At 25.0% G+C, this 22,285-nt stretch overlaps 1 protein-coding gene across 4 annotated transcripts in view; it reads left to right on the top strand.

Annotated features, from left to right (window-relative positions):
* Positions 1-22,285, top strand: part of LOC136075133 (uncharacterized) — a 44,172-nt gene that overhangs the window by 9,185 nt on the left and 12,702 nt on the right. For all 4 annotated transcript variants that reach the window (XM_065787459.1, XM_065787458.1, XM_065787457.1 and 1 more), the window contains 2 exons: positions 2,960-3,010; positions 18,989-19,270. In XM_065787459.1, coding sequence (XP_065643531.1) covers positions 2,960-3,010; positions 18,989-19,270 — 333 coding nt within the window. The remainder of the gene's footprint in view (positions 1-2,959; positions 3,011-18,988; positions 19,271-22,285) is intronic.

The raw sequence follows: 22,285 nt of genomic DNA, 5'->3' as shown, positions 1-22,285 counted from the left end.
CGTTAATTGAAATAAAACAATTTAACAATATAAAATTGATATGTAAAATAAGGTCTTGAAGAAAAAGTTCTGATTTCTTTATCATCGTAAGTATTTCTGAAAAATTTAATAAAAACGTTCAGAGGGTTGTTTGATTTTCATATTCGGAAACCCACTTTTTATTCTTAACTTTATGTACAATGTTTTCTTTTAATTAAATGAGAACTCCTCCAACTTGTTTCTTCGTATGTCTCTAGAGCAAAATTTTATGAAAACATAGAAGATGGGGAGTAGAATTATCTCGAAGATCTTTCAAAGAATTCCAAGTTTCAGTTAAGCATATTATATATAAAATGTTTTCAGTTTCTTATTAAAAAGGTATGCAGTTTTTCGAAAAAAAAATGTGTAAAAAGAAGTTTAAGTGCGCATAGTAAGTTTATTGTAAATAAATAAAATGTTATAAAAAAATTTGTAACCAATTAAAGTTTTGTAAAAGCTAGTTGTTTTTTCTTCTTCATGCTTACTTATAAAAACATTAATTATGTTTTAAAAACATTTTAAAACACTGATTTTATAGAAAAAAAAATGGGTAAAGTATCAAAAGTGTGGTCTTATGCAGACAGAATCGATAAGAACTGCGTGAAGTGCAAGCAATGTGAGGCGATTTTGACAGCGAAAGGTGGCAATACAAGCACTATCCGACACCATCTTACTAGAACACATCATATAGATATTGATGGCATAGGCAGTTTGGGCACACTAAACATTTTGTCTTTCTTTACAGCTTTGCGGCCTAAAATGACAAAAGAAAGAGTACTTTCTGATCCAAAACTAGTTTTGGATCAGAAAATAGCAGACTTCATTGCTCATGATGCACACCCAATAAGTTTAGTTGAAGGTGATTGATTTCTTAGCTTGTTGAAATATACAGATCCAGACTATGTTGTTAAAACTCGTTCGACTACCACAAAGCTGATAAAAAAAAGATACAACAAGACGGTCAAGTCACTGAAACTGAAATTAGGGAAGGCACAGTTTGTCGCTTTTACAATGGACATGTGGAATAGTAATCAAAACATTACATATATGAGTGTATCTGCGCATTGGGTTAATACGGAATGGGAGCTGGAATTTGCAATCTTGCAGACACGAGAATGTCCTGAACGGCACACTGGAGAATACATCAGTATTTGTTTGCAGGATGCTGCTGACAAGTTGCAAATTCCTGTTCAGTAAATCGCTGCTACAGTCCATGATAACGGCTCAAATATAAACCGAGCAATGGACTTTCTTGATGAATGGCCGGATCAGCGCTGTTTTGCTCACATGCTGCAGTTAGCCATTGGAACTGGTTTGAAACGTCCAGCAATTGCGAGTATGATTCGGGCTGCAAGGCATTTGGCTGCACACTTCAAGCGAAGTAATTTAGCAATGCAGGAATTGCATAACAAACAAGCAGCACTGAGATCTAAGGATGATGAAAAAACATTTGAAGTCATCATAGACTGCTCTACTCAATGGAATTCCGCATTGGACATGTTAGAACAATTAGTGAAGCTACGTTGAGTGATTGGAGCCGTGCTGTCTGACCGAAATTTTACAACAGAAAGAAATGCGTCAACTCTACTAGTGACGGATGAAAACTGGTTGCTTGTGCAAGCCATTATACCCATTCTGAAACCATTAAAGCAGTTAACAGCTATGTCATCTGGTCAGAAATATCCTTTGTTGCCATTAGTTTTTTCACTATTGTCTATTGTTCTAAAAAATATTCGAGCAGCAAAACCAGACAAATGCACTGCTGCCAATAATTGCAGAAATGTCATTGCTACTGAAATAACAAAGCTATATTATCCGGAAGGATTCAGTGAACTACCTGGACCAAGAGCATCTGTATTAGATCCACGTTATAAGCTTTTAAAATTTATTGAAGTCTCTATTCGAAATGAAACATACTCCGCCACTAAAGCTGAAATGGAAGCTATTGTTATGCCAGTATTAGAAGAAAATTTAGAAGTAGTAGCAGAAGAACCAATGCCAAAGCGAGCACAGGATCATTTAGAACCAGACTTACCAAAGGAGAGTGTTTTTGATGAACTAGCATCGCTGTGCACAGCCAACGAAGAGTTTAGACAAATGGATGAATTGGCGTCTTACCTTTTGGAAATGCCATTGACTGTCAGCGGAAATATCTTAGAGTTTTGGCAAAATAACACCAAACGTTACCCAAAGCTTTTTACTTTGGCTCGCAAGTACATGTGCATTCCTGCGACTTCATTGCCAACAGAATGCGCTTTTTCAACTGCTGGACATGTAGTCAGTTGACGGCGTTCGTCATTGGCACCCGAAACAGTAGACATTTTAGTTTTTCTTAACCGTAATTGGGAGTTGTGTAACCTGGACACTTAATGTAAAATAAATTTTAGATTTAAGTGAAATTTTAAATAAGTGACATCTTTGATTGAGACGTTTTATTGTTTTTTATTATTTATAAGTACAACTTTTATAAAAAAAACATTGTTTTATAACGGGTACCCGGGTACTCGCCCAATCGTTCAAGGGGTACCTGGGCAAGCATTTTTGCAATTTTTGACAGCCTTATTCGTTAATTAGTAAATTATTACAATAACTTTTTTATATATTTATATTTATTTATTTATATATTTTTATATATTTATATATTTTAGTTATTTTATCATTTTTATTTTTTCAGTTTACTTTTGTTTTAAGTTTAGTTTTGTTACTCTAATTCTAATTATTGTTTTTTTACTCTAATTCTAAGTTTAGTTTTTTCACTCTAGTTCTAAGTTTTTTAAATATTTTTTAAATAAAATAAAAAATTAATTATTATAGTTGTAGATCACGTCGATAATGATTTTGATGATAATTTTTTAATAAATTATTTTAATATTATTTTTATACTTTGAGTTTTTGAATTGTGTTATACCAATTAAAAGATATATTTCTGTTTATTTAACAGAAAGGTTTTCCACAATGCCTCCAGTATTATCAAAAGGTGCTCCGAATCCAGGTAATTTCTAATTAAATGGTAGTATATAAAGAAAACAAACAATGAAAATAATAATGATAAGAATTATTATGAATATGTTTTAAAACATGATCGGAATGATAATGATTGTAATGATCTAACATAGGCTTTCCAAAATGCCATTATATTCATCAAAAAGGCCAGGTAATTATTAATTTAATAGTGGTAAATAAAGAAAACAAACAATGAAAATAATAATTAAAAGAATTATCATGAATATTTTAAAAAATATGATCAAAATAATGATGATTGCAATGATCAAGATGATTATGTTGATTATCATGTTAGTTTAAATATATTAATGTAAAATTAAATAAAACATTTGTATGTAATTACATTTAAATACAAGTTCAAAAATTGAACTTATAATTAAACTTATCTGTATTTTGACTTATCTCATTTGAATTTATCAAATTTTTTGTCAAATAATCCAGTTTTAAGATCTATAATTATTTTATATTTAGATATCATAAAAGTATATATGATATAATTAGTCTTTTAAAAACTAAAATAACAAATATATCTTTTTATGTAACATTAAACAATTTCATACGAAAGAATGTTTTTCATTGGTTAAATTAAATTGAATAAAAAATGGAGTTTTTGCATTAAATACTAATTAACATACAATCTTTTTTCTTTACTTTTTTATTGAAAAGTTATCAATCAATAAATCATCAAGTGTTTTTAATAAATTGACATTACTGAACAATATAGCAAAGTTTAATAAAAACATATTGTGGCATTGTTAATCTTAAATAGTTATTAATTTATTTTATTTGGACAAGCCTACTGCACCTAATTTAATTAAGTGCAGTAGGCTTACTGCACTTAATTTAATTAAGCCTACTGCACTTAATTTAATTAAGTAGTAATTAGTAATCATCAAAAATGTAAAAAAAAATTGAAGTTGTGTTAAGGCTAGGAAATGCTAAAAGAATTTTATTTTTGAATCAACTTATATAGAAATAAATGTGTCAAAGTTGTTACTTGTAAATCACTTTTTTTTAAATCATGGCTTTGCAGAATTTCATAAAATAATAAGTCATCTTCATAGTGTTGTTTAACAATTTCTTAAACACTTTTTTTCAAAATCTCATTGGAATTATTAGTATCAATAAAAAGTCCCAAAAAGTATGTCCTCATACAGTTTTCATTTAATTTCTTTGTCAGAACGTATATACAGCAGTGTTGTCGTCAAACATGATACTTATAAAGTTTGAGGCTTTATCAAAGTCATTTATATAGATTAAGAACAAAAGTTGCCCCATGATAGAAGCTTAATAAACATCACAGGAAATATTTTAAAGATGCTTATGATTATTGTTATTATTGAAAACAAATTGTTTGCGGTTTGATAAGTAACTGTGAAGCCATTTAGTAATTGCATAGTTTTTTGCAATTAATTAATTATAAATAAAATTAATTAATTAAATTAATTTTATTTTTTCAAGCAGAATTCATGGTCGATAGTATCGAAAGCTTTTGTTAAGTCAATAAAAACACCAAATGTAAACCGGAATTTAAGAAATTTTTTTGCGAGAAATCTTAATCTACTTTCAAAGAAGTTTGAGATTTAAACAGTTGAGTTTTAAAACACATGAGTTTAAACAGTTCAATTAGTATGTATTAATATTATCACAATTAGTAACACTAACAACAACAACAAGAATAATAATAACAATATTGTCAATAATATTATACAACATCAATAGTTTGTAATATTGGTAGTTTAAACAGTTTAATTAGTTATGAATTAACAATATCACAACTAGTAACACTAACAACAACAGCAATAATAATAACAATAATATTAATAGCATCAATAATTTTTATAATAATATAATAATTATATTTAATAATAATAACTATAATAATATTAGTAACAATAATAATAATAGTATAACTGAATTATTTAGTTAGAATTAATAATTTGACTTTTAGGTTAAAGACTATTTTGAGAGTATTTCATATCAGAATACAATTTTTTCCAAGAACCAGTTTATTATTATTAAATGGATTTGATTCTATTCTTAAGAAAATGGTGATTCAGACATCTAATTTTAAATTAGTGATCGAGTAAAAACGTTAAATATACTGGGCATTCTACATCAAGTGGAACCACCCAATCAACTTCATCGACTCAGATTTTGATAAAAATTGGCTGACGTGTTGGGTATATGGACAGAAGAAAAATATGCAATTATTTTGACTTTGGTCAATTATTTTCTGAGGTATGACCTTTTAATGTTTTGACCTTTTCAATAGACCTTGGTTATTTAAAATGTGACAACGTTTTTGCTGCTATATGTAGGAAGTTGAGTTTGGTAGAAAACAAAAGCTCTTGCACAGACGAACAACTTTTTGGCTATACAAAAAATTGATATGTTCAATAGAAAGAAAGTTATTTGTCATTAGGTCATTTGACCTTTGACCCTGGTCGAGGAAAAAGATCATAATTTTTTTTTTTATACATTGCTTTTTCTATTGTGGGTGTCCCATAAAAAATACTTTTTGGGATTCCCATAAACAGCTTTGGGATTGATATTAAAGTATAAGTTGGTTCTAATAGTTTAATATTTATCTGCCTCACAAAGGCGATTTTTTGAGGTCATTTTCTGTAAATAGCCTATTTTAGATATATATTATTAATTATTTCCTTTTATTTTCTAGGTTATAATTTAATTGCTAGTACTATGTATACATACTAAGACAGAATTAAATTGTATGAGGCTTTAAGCTATATATATTTACATTAAAATAGTTATTTGTCATTTGGTCATTTCACCTGACAGAGGATTGCTGGTTAACCTCCTAAAACAGGATTATGTGATTATGAAAATTCTGCAAATTGTAATACAGAGTCAGATTCTCAGGCAGTTCCAGATCTCAAGATATTTGTAGTGACAAGGGCGATGAAAATTATCAATGCCAGGAAGATGAAATTTCAATTTTTAATTAATCCTTATTAGGTGAGTCACCCTTGGATAAACGCAAGTTAAAACTCTTAAAAGTTCTATTTCAAAGAAAAACAAAAATCTTGAAAACTTGTAAAAAGAAAGTTAGACCTTTTATAACCTAATTCAGATGCTATCACCATTGATACTTCAGAGGATGATGAATACGAAGCAACTTAAAAAAAAAATTTTTCAATGCATGTGCTGATGACATTGTTAAAGTGCTCAAGAATAAGTATAAATCAACACAAAGTAAGAGTGAAAAGATCATTATTTTGACAAAATTTGTTGCTCAATGGAGTAAGCAAAAAGTGATGAGAGAATTCAATTGTTCACATCGACTTGTATCTCAAGCAAAATATATATTTGGTATATGGTAGCTATTATATAACCAAGGGCCTATGTTCAATAAGTTACCTTTAAATACTGAATAATTATAAGGTATTTAAATATTATTTTTTTAGAACCTACTTATACAAAAAAGTTACAAGTTTTTAAATAATCAAGGTCAAGTGAAAAGGTCAAAACTTTGAAAGGTCAAATCTCAGGAAATAAATAACCTAAGTTAAAAATGTTAAATGTTTTTCTTCTCTCCATATGCATGTGAGCCAATTTTTATCAAAATCCAAGTTGGTGATATCAGATTAGTGCAAAAGGTAATTCCACTTGATGCGGAATGCCCTGTACAGTTCTATAATTAAATATATAGTTTGTACATTTAATTAAAAAATTTATTTAACAATATTGAAATGCGTTTGAGATCGTTACTCCATATATATTGACAGTAAAGAATACAAAATGTTACTAATCGTTAGTTTATTGAACATATAAGAATATCTACTAGATTGTAAACTAGTATACAAAAAATGTTTAAAAGTGCGTATTTATTAAATTTTTTTCAAATGTTTTAAACATTAAAAAAATCCCTAAAAATACAGTAATGTATAGCCATTGATGACAATATACATTTACGTACAGCCATTTATGAAAGCCAGGGGTTAAAGGTAAATAGGAAATCAAGTTAAACAGCGTTGAAAATATTCAAAGTGTATTCAAATTTTTTCTACAGGTACGTTTTTGTTTGGTGCATTTTTGCTATATTTGCAGGTGTCGGGTGATGACTGTATTTACTATTTCTGCCCATAATTAATTGCTTATATCATATGTCTAATTCAAATGCTTATATTAGGGAGAAAAAAAATTAAATGAGCTAATTTCCGATGTTCAAACAGAAGCCTAATAACATAAACAAGAAATAATTATGTTCAATATTAAAAATAAGTATTGAATATACTATCAAAGTGTTTCGGAAACAATGAAACACTATTGCAATTTCTAAAATAATTTTATTGCAGTTAAATTGTTTTCCTTTCATATAGTATTTTCTTGCAATCAGAAAAAAACACTAATTCATTTTTTTCTCTATATATTTTAGACAAATATCATTGGAAAATTTGTACATTATTTAATACAAACACATTGTCAGCAATTTCTTAACCTGATATATTTAAAAAACCTAAATGTTTTTTAAACAAACTAAATATGTTAGTTAAACAATCAATATTCATTCAAAAAGTAACAAAAAACATAAAAAGGTGTATAAGAATTTTACAAAGTTATTGAAATTGATATAACTTAAACCTTTTTTATCATTATGATATCATGATACATGCAGTAATAAACATGTTGTTAAGTTGTTTAATTCACTTAACATGAAACTCTTACAACTTACAGAATGATTAAATGCAAATAAGTTATCAATTAATTTAAATAAAGCAAAGTTTACTTTTTTTTGCAACAAAATTCCCTTATAATTTTTAATACTTTGTATTGGCAGTCAAACAATAAAATGAGAACACTCATTAAAGTTTCTAGGCGTACTCTTTGACAAAAACATAACTTGGACAGATATGATAATGAAAGTAAAATTTCAAGTAATAATAGCCTTTTTTATAAATCGAGGTTTTTTTTAAATCTTCAAACCTTATTTTTAAATTTTTAAAAATTTTCAACTTTTTTAAAAAATTCTAATCTGAATTAGGAAAACATAATTTAGTGTAGCACAACTCAAAACAAAATTAAAAAGCTCTTTCATAAACAAAAACATGCAGTTAGAATATCATCTAATGTATGCTGTTTTACAAACTTTAAAGAACTATTTGTAAAGCTGAATATATTAAATGTCTACTAATTTAAATATAATCATCTTTTAATTTTTATGTTCAAAATTGTTACAAAATTAACACTTAGTATTTTTAATTCGTTCTTTATAATAATCAAGCATTGACATCTAACAAGAAACTCAAACAACACATATATTCAGCCCTAAAGTTTTTTGCTGCAACTGGATTTTTTATATCTATTAAAGGATCAAAAGTATGGAATAAAAATCTATGAAATAAATTTAAAATTCATGAAACTTTTAACGAATTTGAAGCAAAATTTGTATGCAACATTTTTGTGTAATAATTTTATTTTATAAGTAAATTAATTTTATATTTTATCAATATAATTGAGAGTGTAGTATTTTTATATTTATCAGTTAGTCCAAACTAATCAAAAAAATTTACATATAAATTTGTGCTCTTTTTTAATTTTTTTTTTTTTTTTTTAACAACCATGCCTTTTAAAATGCATTACAGTTTATTATAAATTAATAATTTATATATATATATATATATATATATATATATATATATATATATATATATATATATATATATATATATATATATATATATATATATATATATATATATATATATAGATACATGTATATATATATATATATATATTTAATATATATAAAAAAATATATATATATTTTTTTTTATATATATTTATATATATATATATATATATATATATAATATATATATATATATATATATACACACACGCATATATAGAAAGAGGGAGTGGTCCTTTTTGGTTTTACTTTTGAATAATAATTTTAATTAAGAATTAGTTCATAATTTTTAATCAATTTTAACAAATATTGTTTATATTTAGGAAATAAATAAATTAAATAAAAGAGTTTTAAATTTTGGATATTTTCATCGTCCAAATCTTTTTAAAAAGAAAGTTTAACTTTATGTATATTAATAACAATTAGATGAAGTGGGAAAAATTTAGCTCAGAATTAGCCTCCCTTTGTACTAATCAAATAAACTAGCAGTAAGCAACCCGTAATATGGGTTGTTATTAAATAAATTACTAATAACATTTTAACTTTTATTTGTTTTCTCTGATGAAATATAAATTAAATAATATTTTTTTAGTTCTGCTTACTTTTATTTTTCTTGGTTTCTTAGTTAAACAAACCTGTTAGCTTCATTAAAGATACAGTTAACCATTTTTTTCCCAACCTTCGAACATTAAATGCGCAAATCTCAACTATATCGTTTTGTTAAAATACCACTATATGCATAGATCATCCAAGTCTTATTTTAAAGTTGTGAAAAATTAATTAGGTAAAATACCCAGAATATATTTTACCTTTCCTTCCTTTTAATTTTGCTTTCAGCTGAGTAGTTTCTAAATTTTTTTTTAAACCTTTCTTTATTTTTCTAAGAATGATGAATGAAGCTTAAATAAATATTCACAAAAATTATACCTTAACTTGTATGTTAATATAACTTATTAATATATAACTTGTAAACTTGTTTGAAAAGAAATTGTTTTGGATATCCGGAAAAACTATAAATAGAAAAGTATATCCGCAATTCCTGAAAAGGCTAATCCCTGTATGCATCTCCTATAATATTAAAGCTTATTACTCAAGCTATCTTTTTTTTTTATCTAATCCAGCAGAAATTAAAATAATTTAAAAGAAAATGGTTTTGTCTTACCTTTGCATTAAAATTATTAGTTTTAAAACTTAATTAATTTTTATATAAGTCAGGTTAATAATAAAAACGAAATTGCTTTTACTCGACATTTTTGAAGTAATTGTTACTCTCTACGTAAATATGAATTTGAACAAAATCAATAAATGTATTCACTTAAAGTTGAATACATTTATCATAACAGTTGTAAAAATTAAATATTTTAAATTGTGTTCACTTTTTTTTTTTAAAAACAAATTTATTAACATGATAAATAGTTAAATATGTAACAAAAGTATTTTTAAAAAATCTATATAAAACATATTTTTCTTAAAAAGCAATTAAGGTTGAAGACACTTTTCCAAATCAGTTAAAATCGCCACCATCTACATGACCACCGAACCAAGCATAGCCTATTGTAAAGAAAGCCATATTAAAATAATTAAAAATATTTATTATAGATAGGGATAACGATGGAACATATATTACAAAAACAATGAGATTCCATATTAGTAGGAAGTTATAGAAAAATTTGTATTAAGTAAAAAAAAAAAATATTAAACACGAACATATTAGAAAGATTTTTAAAAACAACTTACTTTGGCTATGGTGTTTATTTTCGAAACCAATATCTTATCTTTAATAAAAAGTCAACTTGTTTAAGTAATCTCATTCAAAGAGCAAAAATAGTAATAACACTAAGGATAAAAAAAAATGAATGAGGTGTAAACAATTGTACTTTTTTAATATCAAATGCTATATTGGCTTTTAGTAAATGATTAAAAGCAGTTAGAGAAACTACCTGTAATCATTTTAACAATAGGCACCACGAGAAGGTAAGCCAAGCTGTCTATCAACACAAAACATTACAACAATAACATCACAACAATTATGCAAAGCAATAGCAAATAGCCTAAGATATTTGGAGGATGAAATAACACTTAATATTATCAGACATGTGTTTTATATATGTAGCTATAACAGGCTAGTCAACAGACATTAAATATAACAGTAAAGGATTGTCCGTAAATTACGCAACACAAAATATATTTAAAAACTGAAGTAGGAGATGTTTAGCACTTTTATGCGGTGATTTTCATTAAACTTAATGCGCTAATTTATCTAAATATTAAAACTCTGCGAGAGAAAACTTTAGAACTTTTTTGTTTTATTGTATAAATTTGCATTACGTAAGTTATGGTTGGTCCCTAATACCTTTTAGCACTAAATGCTGTCTGATAACTCTGCTAACTAAAACTCTTGGCTGGCAAAGTTAGCAATCTCGCTTATTGCTACTTTACTTTTTTTTCTTTTTAAATAGATTTTTAGTTATAAAGAATAGCTGGCTAGCATAAGTCTAGCTCTACACACACTTCAAGTTACTTGCTTGGCTAGTTTAACGGCCAAGCTCTACACACTCGGCAAGTCACAACACTTGCTTGGCTAGTTTAAAGGCATAACTCTACACACACTGCAAGACACAGCACTTGCTTGGCTAGTTTAACGGCCTAGCTCTACACATTTAGCTATGAATCATATCACTAATAACTATTTAAAAGTAGTTCAAACTGTAGGCAAAAAAAGAAAAACTGGTTTCATTTTCTACATTTTTTCATAAAAAAATTTAATGTTTACTATTAAAACAATAATCATTTATAAATTAATATATTTTTATAAATTACTATATTGTTGCAAATAAAATATTTTTATAAATCATTTATTAAATCATTCAAAATATATGCTTAATTTATGCAAAATTTATATTTGTTTTATTAATTTTGTTAATGTAACACTTGAAATTTTATATGGAAGTTTGGAACAAATGTTTAAACAAAAAAAAGTACAAATGATAAATAAAAAGTTCAATTGATAATTAAAAGTATAATTATTAACTAAAAGTCATTACATACGTCATGCAGCTTGCGCTTCCAAGATATGAACATTTAGAAATGTGAAAAACCAAGACTATAATTTAAGAACATTAGAAAATATAACATTATTTGTGAAACATTTTTCACCCACCATTCCTTAAATGGGATGTTTATCAATTTTGAAAAACAAGCTATCAAATGCTCTAGTTCTTGAACAGGTAACAAAATTTAAAGTTGCCCATGAGAAAAACACCGTTTTTTTAAATATGGTGTATATTTAAAACAGGGTTTATATAAAAACACAGATATATAAAAACACGGTTTTTATTAAATATAAACCAACTCTGTCAAATGTTTGACCTTGACTTTTATTAATTGTCATTAAATATGCCAATCTGACAGGAAACTGATGATGTTTCAAAACAAAAGGTTAGAATTTGAAATCAAAAATTAGAATCTGATGGAGCCAACTGAATTCGATGAACAATTACCTGTTTACCACCAGAAACGCCTGTCAAAACCTCTGCATCAATATAATTATTTTGAAGAGCTCAAACTTTCATTCGAGTACCATTGCATAACCCAGCTTTGAGATCTAAATTTCTAAGTATCATAGTTACACAACAGATTTTAATTTTAAACCATGAGGAGGCATACCTGAAGGAGTTAAGCTGTTCAAAAACTTAACAGGAAAGTTATTTCTTTCATTGAGGTCTCAATTTGATCAGCACTTAAATAAATTTTGACTTCACCCGGTAGACATTCAAAAAAGGATCCTCTTTTTTGACATGTATTGTTCCACTACAAAGTTTTAATAGCCATTTGGAAAATTCTCTATCACTCTCATATTCTCAGTTAATGTAAATTTCTGCACCCATTGCCACTGTGAAGAACATTTTATACACAATTCTACAATTTCAGCTGGTTGTCCTTTTTCCACAACAGCCACTATTTGCCTAAAGTCACCACCAAAAAGAATGACTTTTCCTCTAGATAGAAAGTTATTGTTGCAAACATCTTTTAACAACCTATCAATTGCATTTAAGGCATGTTTAGGTATCATGGATGTTTCGTCAAGCAAAAACAAACTAACTTGTCTTAAAAAATGTCCATGTTTAGAGTGATCTAGAATGTTGATTTTCTACAATTGGTTGCTCATTCAATGCAGCAAGGATAGCATTACATACATTTAATTGCTTGACATTAAGCAACAGTCTCATTCAATTGGCTTGGTCAATAGATTGTTCAGCATTTTTATCAAAATTTTCTAGATTTTAACCAATAAACTCATCAATAACAGGCAAATTGCAATCAGCCAGCGTCGTAGCACTTTGATTAATAATCTTCTCAATTTGATGATGAGTAGCTTGTTCAGCTATTAGAAGTGGGACTGAGCATGAATGAAATCTTTCATCATAAAAGCTTTGCATGTTTTCCAGAGATGTAAAAGGATTGTCAGGTTCACAAAAGGTCAAACTAATTGAAAGCAACTTTATAATTAACAGCCTTAACAGACATGCAAGCTTCAACATTAGTAAGAGCTTGATATATATTTAATAACCATGGATTATAAGGTACCACCCAGCAGTTACCTACATTGTTACCTTTAATATTGATAACCAAACCATTATTACGTCTATAGTGTGGATAACCATTATGAACTGCTACTGTGTTGGCATTAAATTCTTTAGGATATCTTTTGCTGCACACCTCATCTTTTATGCAGGGAAAATATGGATTCAGTATGCCACATGGATCATGCAAGTTTTAACAATGTCATAATGTTGAGGATATACAATCCGGTCTGGAATTTCAGCACATATTAAATTATTGACATCCTGTGTTATCTCAAGCTTATCATCATTTGCAAAATGAAGTAAAATATGAACATTTGGCAAACCACGCTTTTGAAATCGATAACCTGAATATTGGTTACAACTTTCCCTTATACACCATGTTTAAAAATATCATTTAAGAGATTATTTAATTTGAGTTTGAATACTCGAGTAATTAAGTCAGGTCTATCATTTGTAGTCTGATCTGGATATAAGTTTTCAGTTATCCCGCGTGATTTTGGATTGCAAGTAAAAGTAATAAAAAGATATGGTTTACTGTTTTTTTGTAATTATAGCCATTGCATCTTCAAAGTTTTCTTTTAAAGCTCTAGGAATGGGTTTTCTTCACTTATTATAGTTTGCAAATGAAACATTAAATCACATAAGCATAGATCATTGCCATGTTGTTGCATTCTAAAGTTTACTGCTGCAAATTGGTCATAGATATACATTTGACAATATGTTGGAGGAATATCTTGATCTGTCCGAAGATTACCTATACGATGAAAAACTTGAGCACAAACTCTAAAACATGGTGGCCCACGATTCAAAGGTTGAACCACATTAGCTGTAAATGAAGCAAAAGAAAGACAGGCATTATAATTTTTAATATATTTTAGAAAATTCATATGAGAATTATGATCTATATAATTCTGTAAATAAATCTTGTAAAGCTTGCAAAAATGTTGAAAGAGGAGGTAAAATTACCTTTCCATTATGGCAAGATAAAAACTTTCATCAGCTCTTGTTCTCTCATTTTGACGACAATTAATTTCATCTCGTCTAGCTCTATTTCTCTCATTTCGACGACAATTATTTTTAAGTTGCCTAGTAGCATTTACACTAATGACTTCTTCAAGCCCAACATCATCCATTTCAGTTTCACTATTATGAAACATAATACCAGCAGTAATACTACTGAGGTCACCAATAAATGTAAAAGAAACTTAGAAATTGCAATCTTTTCTATTAAGTAACTTACTATTACTCTTAGGTAAACAAAAAGAAAAAATCAAGTAACTTTTATAAATTTCTGTTATTTAAAAAAAAAAATTTAAAAAGAAAACTAAATTAAATAATTAAAGACAATTTTAAATTTTATAAAAATGTATACCATTTTAAATTTAATGATAACAAAAATAACAAAAGTTACAGCTTAGCAATTAAGAGAAGTAATTGTACTTTTGAAAAATAAACTTTTTTAAATAAAACTAAAATTTTATTTTTTTATTACTAAGCCATATTACAGGTTGCTTACTGCCAGTAAAAAAGAAAAAAAAATTTAAATTTTATTTTGTTTCTTATCTATAAAACAATTTAATGAAACTATTTAAAAAAGCTATAAATCAATGCAAATGTAAAGCTAAAAATATAAATGCAATTACTTTAGAAGTAACATAAACCTTTAAAATTTAATTCATTAATTTAATAACTGGTCAAAAAGATTTCCAAAACCAAATAAAATTTACAAACAGGTCAAAAAGTAATAAATAAAAATGAAACCAATTTTATTAAAATATTTAAGATTTTGAAATGATCTAAAGATGTTTTTTAAAAAAAAAAAAAAAAAAAGATGTTTAACAGTCTAATTTTTTTATGTTAAATACATTAATGAAATTCCAACTAAAATTAAAACTGTATAGTAAACTTACCCAAATCAGTATCAGTGTGACTTATTATTTTGCAAAAGTATCAATTGTTTTTAATTTGATAGTATCCTTCTAATAACTTATTTAAGCCTATTATCATCCATTTCAATTTCACTATTAAAAATAAACACATTTACAGTAGTATTACTACTGTGGTAACAAATAAACGCAAAAGAAATCTAAGAATTAAGATCTTTTCTATAAAAAGTATTTACTATGATTTTAAGTGAACATAAGAATAAAATAAACAACTTAAATAAATTGCTGTTATTTAAAAAAAGAATAAAAGAAAAGAAGTCAAATAAAAAAATCAAATATTGTCTAAAATTTTAAAAATGTATCTAAGGAGAGAAATAATAATGTTTCAGTAAATATCAACTAACACCTGCAATTGTATTATACAAAACTATTTAAAAAGAGCAAAAATAAAAAAAATAAAAATACCTTATTTAAAGCAATATATCAATATATATGTAAATATATATATATATATATATATATATATATCTATATATATATATATATATATATATATATATATATATATCAAATGCAATTACTTTGTATAGGTATATATGTATATAAAGTTTACTGATTAAAAAACAAGACAAATTGATTATGAAACGGACTTTAATTCATTTAATATATAAAACAAAATTTATAAGTATCAATTAATATTACTATCAATGTAACAAAGAATGCAGACTATAATGCACAACATGTTTAGTAAAAATGACAGAGTATATTTATCTAAAGTGATGAAAAAAATGAAACTATTTAAGAACAAAATTAAAAATTTTGATTAAATACATATTCAAATACCTTAAAATGAAGCATAACAAAACATTATTTTGACAACTTCCAGCAGTATTTTTATTACTTTGTCTTTTTCTTTCTATTTTTTCTAAGAGAAAATATACATGTAGATAAAAAATAAAACGATACTTGCTTAAAATGTTCTAAAAGACTAAAGACATAACTGAAACCGAGTTTTAGAAATTCATTTTCCCTGAGTATTCCCTGATTTTCACCCAATTTAAAGTACTTTTTCCCTAAGTTCTGGTGGTGATAAAATTTATTTTGGTATAAATGAAACCACATTTAAACTAAGATATGCCAACCATCTTAAATCTTTTAACGTACCCAAATATAAAAATGACACTAAGCTTTCCAAAGAAATATCGAAGCTAAAATTAGAATATATAAAACCTGTGATTAAATGGAAAATAATAGCACGATGTAAGCCCTACAATCAAGCATCAAGAGTTTGTAATCTTTGTCTCAGTGAGTGATTTCTTATATTATCATGTAAAGAATAAAACTTATTTTAAAAGATATGAAATAATACAAAGTGCTGGCATGCAGAAAAATTTTTACTATCATTATTCAACACCAGGGACTTATATCGTTGACGTCTCTTTGTTTTGTTTTGCTGTAGTAACATCAGAACTTGTTCTATCAAAAAATTTAATTTGTAGTTTTTTAATGGTTTCTAAGTAATGAAATACAAAATGGCTGATGATTGCCAAAAGGCATGAAACTCAGAGTTCCATCAAAAGCGGTTTATATACATTTTATACAAATAAATAAATATCTTTATATATGTATATATATATATATATATATATATATATATATATATATATGTATATATATATATATATATATATATATATATATATATATAAATATATATATATATATATATTTATATATAAATATATATGTTTATATATAAATATATATATATATATATATTTATATATAAATATATATGTTTATATATAAATATATATATTTATATATATATATATATATATATATATATATATATATATATATATATATATATATATATATATATATATATATATATATATATATATATATATATATTATATATATATATATGTATAATATATATATATATATATATATATATATATATATAATATATATATATATATAATATATATATATATATATATATATATATATATATATATATTCTGTATTTATATATTTATATATATTTAAACAATTTTAAAATGTAATATACATATATATATATATATATATGTGTGTGTGTGTGTGTGTGTGTGTGTTTGTGTTTGTGTGTGTGTGTGTGTGTATATAAATGTATATATATATATAAATATTATAAAAAGCAAACTAATTGTCTCAAATAAATACACTGTCAATTGCAAACTCAATATAATGCCTGAATAAAATTGTAAATAAAACTTGACTTATTAGTAAATTATGTTTTATTAATTTACATTGCTATAAGATCTTTTTCTTATGAATTGAAATTTTTAAATAATCTTATGAATTGAAATTTTTAAAGTTCATATTGTTTAGTGTTTCTTTTATAAACTATAAAAACATAACACTAAATAATATAAACTTTAAAAAATTCAATGTGTAAGAAATAGTATTTACACCATATAAATCCAATAAAAAATAGGTTACTATTTTTCGGAAGTGCCTAATTTTAATAAATATTTGTATATAATTATAACAGCATCCTTAATCTAAATTAAAGTGAATATTTTGTGAATGCACTTATTTAAAAACATGTAGCGCTTTAATTCCAGTGAAACAAATGTAAATATATTAAAATCTCCTACTTAAATTTTATACATGTGTATATAATACAAGTTGGAATTTTTCTGCTCATGAGAAAGAAATATGACACTCTGTAAAGTAGAGGTTATACTAAAGTATACGTATATTTCTATAATTTAAAATCACAGAACTTCTCTTTATCATAAATACGGACAAAATCATATAAAATGATGTGATTATTTCAAAGGTCATAAAAATATAGGTAAACACCGCAATTTATTAAAAACATTTTTTTCCCCAAAACATAGCAACGGATATATATATAAATATATATATATACATATATTCATATGTAAATATATTAATATATATATATAAATATATATATATATATATATATTATATATATATAAATATATATATATATATGTGTGTATATATATTCATATATAAATATATTAATATATATATAAATGTATATATATATACATATATATATATATATATATATATATATATATATATATATATATATATATATTAGTATGTTTATATATGAATATATAAATATATATATATATATATATATATATATATATATATATATATATTTATATATATGTCCGTTGCTATGTATGAAAAATCCCATTTTTAATAAATTACAGCCTTTTACCTATATTTTATGACCTTTGAAATAATCACATCAATTTATATGATTTTGTTGATATATATATATATATATATATATATATATATATATATATATATATATATATATATATATATATATATATATATATATATATATGTATGTATACGAAAGAAAATAGATATAGTTTTTTTTTTTTTTAAGTTTTTTAGTGAAGTTAATGTTGTTTTACTTCATCTTACATGTTTTTCTTAAGGGTAAAAGTTAATCATGCGAGTAGTTATAAATAACTTTGACAACTCTGTTTTATTCCCATTACACATTAGACAATAGTGTTGTTTCAAAGATGCCAGTATTTTAAAATTACCATAGAACCTTAAAATATAGTTTTCTTGTTGTTAGTTTTGAATTAATATAGCTTAGAAATAAAATATCATAAAAATAAATAAAACTTGAAAGTTTTAAAAAGTGGACATCTGTGGTTTTACCCTTGTGTCTTCATTTATAAAAGTTTATTTGTTTATGGTAATTTTTTTTTCAATTTTATCTATAATTAATATAAATATTTTTAATATTTATTTAACAAACATTTTTTGCAAATTAGAGAATGATTATCAAATTCTACTGACTCATCAAATTATTGGCAGAGTTGGTCATTTCATAGGAGTTAAATTTGACTTGTTTGGACGTCATCTTGGTTTATCTGGGCATGATGTTTCCAACATTGATGCTGATAAGCATAATGCGCAAGCAAAAGCAATTGCTGTCATAGATATGTGGATTGAGCGTAATGGGATTTCAAAATGGGAACAGTTAAAGAAAGAGTTGTTATTATTTGGACATAAAAATACTGTTGAAATAATTGAGAAAGATTTCCTTATAAATAGTGAGTAATGAAACTATTAATCTATTTTTAATTAGTAATATAGGTCAAAAGGAGTTATTCATATCGCAATCTAATTTTTTTTTTTTTTGTTTGATATTAATATAGCATTTTTATTGATTTAAAATATACCATTAAATCTAAATATATTTTAAATAAACTATAAAGAGTATATAAATAAATATGCTATATTTAATATATCTTAAAAATACCATAGAGTCATTATTTTAAAATTTGTAAGTTATAAGTAGATTATTTGTTATTAAGCCTGTTTTTTCATACGCAGTTCTACAAGAAAAATAAAGAAAAATTTTAGCAATAATTAAATTAAATATCTCCATCAATATTTATTTCAAGATTTAAATATTTTCTTTGAAACAATAAAATAATTTCATATATTTTTATAGAATAGTATAACTGTTCTGCAAAACAAATCATTGTTGTTTGCATCTTGAATTTCAATATTATTTTCTATATATTGTTCTTTTTTGTCTAAATTATTTTTTGTCCAAATTGAAGTCTGTAATGACATTAGACAAATAAATGTTTTTCTACCCAATCGAACCATCAGTCAACCTTGATAAGTTACATTATCTCTACGTATGCATGCTTTGAACTCTTCCTTATTGCTGCCACAAAACTTTTCTGATGTTGAAAAACTCATATGATGTTGAATAACTCATTCAATTTATACATTTATTAAAGAATTTTAAAAACATCATCTCTTAAAAGTTTTTGTGTGTATGTTTGTCTCAGTTTTTCTTATATGTTTTCTTTTTAAACAACTGATTAATAAAATGACTTACTATTTTGTTGTTCAAAACAAAAATTAAATTTTCATAGTTAATTTGCAATCATAAAGCTGTTTATGCATAGTTTATGCAAAAACCAATCAGTTTGGACAGATATTTGTAGATGAGGTATTTAAGAATTTTGAATCAGTACTGAGTCTAGTTGTGAGGTTTTGATAGCAATGTATATTTGCTTAAAGTTTTTTAGCTACTAAGTTGAGATTTAAGTAGAGGCTTTGTACAATTTCATTTTAGTTTTCAACTTTCAATTTTTGTTTTTTAAGCTGTAGCAGCTCTTATTTATTTCGCATCCTGAGTCAAAATGATCTATGACAAAAAAGTTTTATTTAAATTTTGTTAATGGGCATTCAAATAAAAATTATTACACTCATTAGGATGATGCAAATGAAAATAATCATGGTGAAAATAAGCAGTTAAGCATTTATCTTTCTTATGCAATGCTTACTCAAAGTATTGCGGTGCCTGTGATAATATCATAATGTATTCTTGGAGCACCTTTATAACAAATTGAGTTTTTTTGTTGTTGTTTTGTATTAATGTAAATATAGAAAAAAGGTAAACTTTCCCAGAAAAAAAAAATAGATTAGTTAGAATTATTGACATAAATATAAACTCAGCCTGCATATGGATTTTCTGGTGAACAATAAAAAATTATTTTTGGTATATTTTCTTTTAATTTTAGATTTATTTTCAAGTTTCAAACATAACAAGTAACAAAAAAATTTGCAAATGCATACCAAATATATCAAAACACTTTAACAAATAATATTTATTTTTAATAAATTTAGAAACTCAAAAAAAACTAAAACTAGAATAAAATTCAGCGATACATTGTGTCAACCTTTGTCAATAAACTTATTAGTTTTTGTAAAAAAAGCTGGCATGATGGCTTTATAATTTAATTATAAAGGGACTTTAAATTATTTTCATTGACTTAGATATATTAGATTTTTGAAATCTATTATATCAAAGTCATAGCTAAGTAAACGTCGCTTTGGTTCTGTATTAAAATTCTCTTAAGTCCAGTTTAATACAACTATTTTTTTTCTCTTAAAATTATGAAGGAAATTTTTTTTAAAAATATCTAGTTAATCATTTTTTAATAATATAGGTAACAAGTTATTGGTTGTAACTAATTTACAAGGAGCTGGTAAATTAAAATATTCAAAACTTGTGAATATATTCACAAGTTTTAAATATTTTAGTTTAACAGTTGTCTAGAGCATTTATGATAATGTATTTAGAAAATTTGTTTATTATTTCAACGCCTAATGATTTATTATATATATGTTTTATATTAAAATCGTTACGTTGAATGAAGTCAATAGAATTGTAAATAAATATGCTTACCTATCACCCCGTAAATAAAGCACATTTGATGAGCTGATTCTTATTTTGTTTACTAAAAACAATTTTTTTAAGTTTTTTGCCTAGTTACAGGTTTTCAGCGTAGAAAAGAAGAAATCAAAGGCGAATGGTCAGTCATAACATAAGAAATCGATGGTCTTGTTTTTACAGACAGCCAAAATTTTAACTTTTTTTGCTTAAATTTTTATTTAAAAATTAGTGCTTCATAATTAAAACTAAACACACAATAAATAACTTAATTAAAAATATACAAGTTCTTTAATTAAAAATTAAAGAACTTTATATATATATATAAATATAAATATATATATATATATATATATATATATATATATATATATATATATATATATATATATATATATATATTATATATATATATATATATATATATATATATAATATATATAGATATATAGATATATGAATTCTCAACAATATGTAAAAGACTCTATAAAAGCTCTGTGGCAACCAAGTGGTGAAATAACTCAAGGTCCTAAAAAAATTGCTGATCTACTGAATATAAAATTCCAAAACATTTTTGTAAAAGAAAGTAAAAATTGCATTCCATTTTATAAAACAAGAATAAATGATACCACCTTTAAATTAATTCCTGAAGATATTCATTTTGATGATGCTCTTGAAAGGCTTAAAAATCTTGATCAAAACAAAGCTTATGGGGCTGACAAATTACATCCATATATCTTAAAAAACCGTGCTACTGCTTTTGCCCTTCCTAGTTGTAAACTCGATGCATCGTGTTCTGAAAGAGACCTAGGAGTGATTTTTCAGATAACTTGAAATAAAAAAATCAGGTATTATCGAGTGCAAGCAAAGC

The sequence above is a fragment of the Hydra vulgaris genome, chromosome 01, assembly GCF_038396675.1.
Source record: "Hydra vulgaris chromosome 01, alternate assembly HydraT2T_AEP".
Taxonomy (NCBI): Eukaryota; Metazoa; Cnidaria; class Hydrozoa; order Anthoathecata; family Hydridae; genus Hydra; species Hydra vulgaris.
The sequence above is the reverse complement of the archived record's forward strand: the minus strand, read 5'-3'. Positions and strand labels throughout refer to the sequence as shown.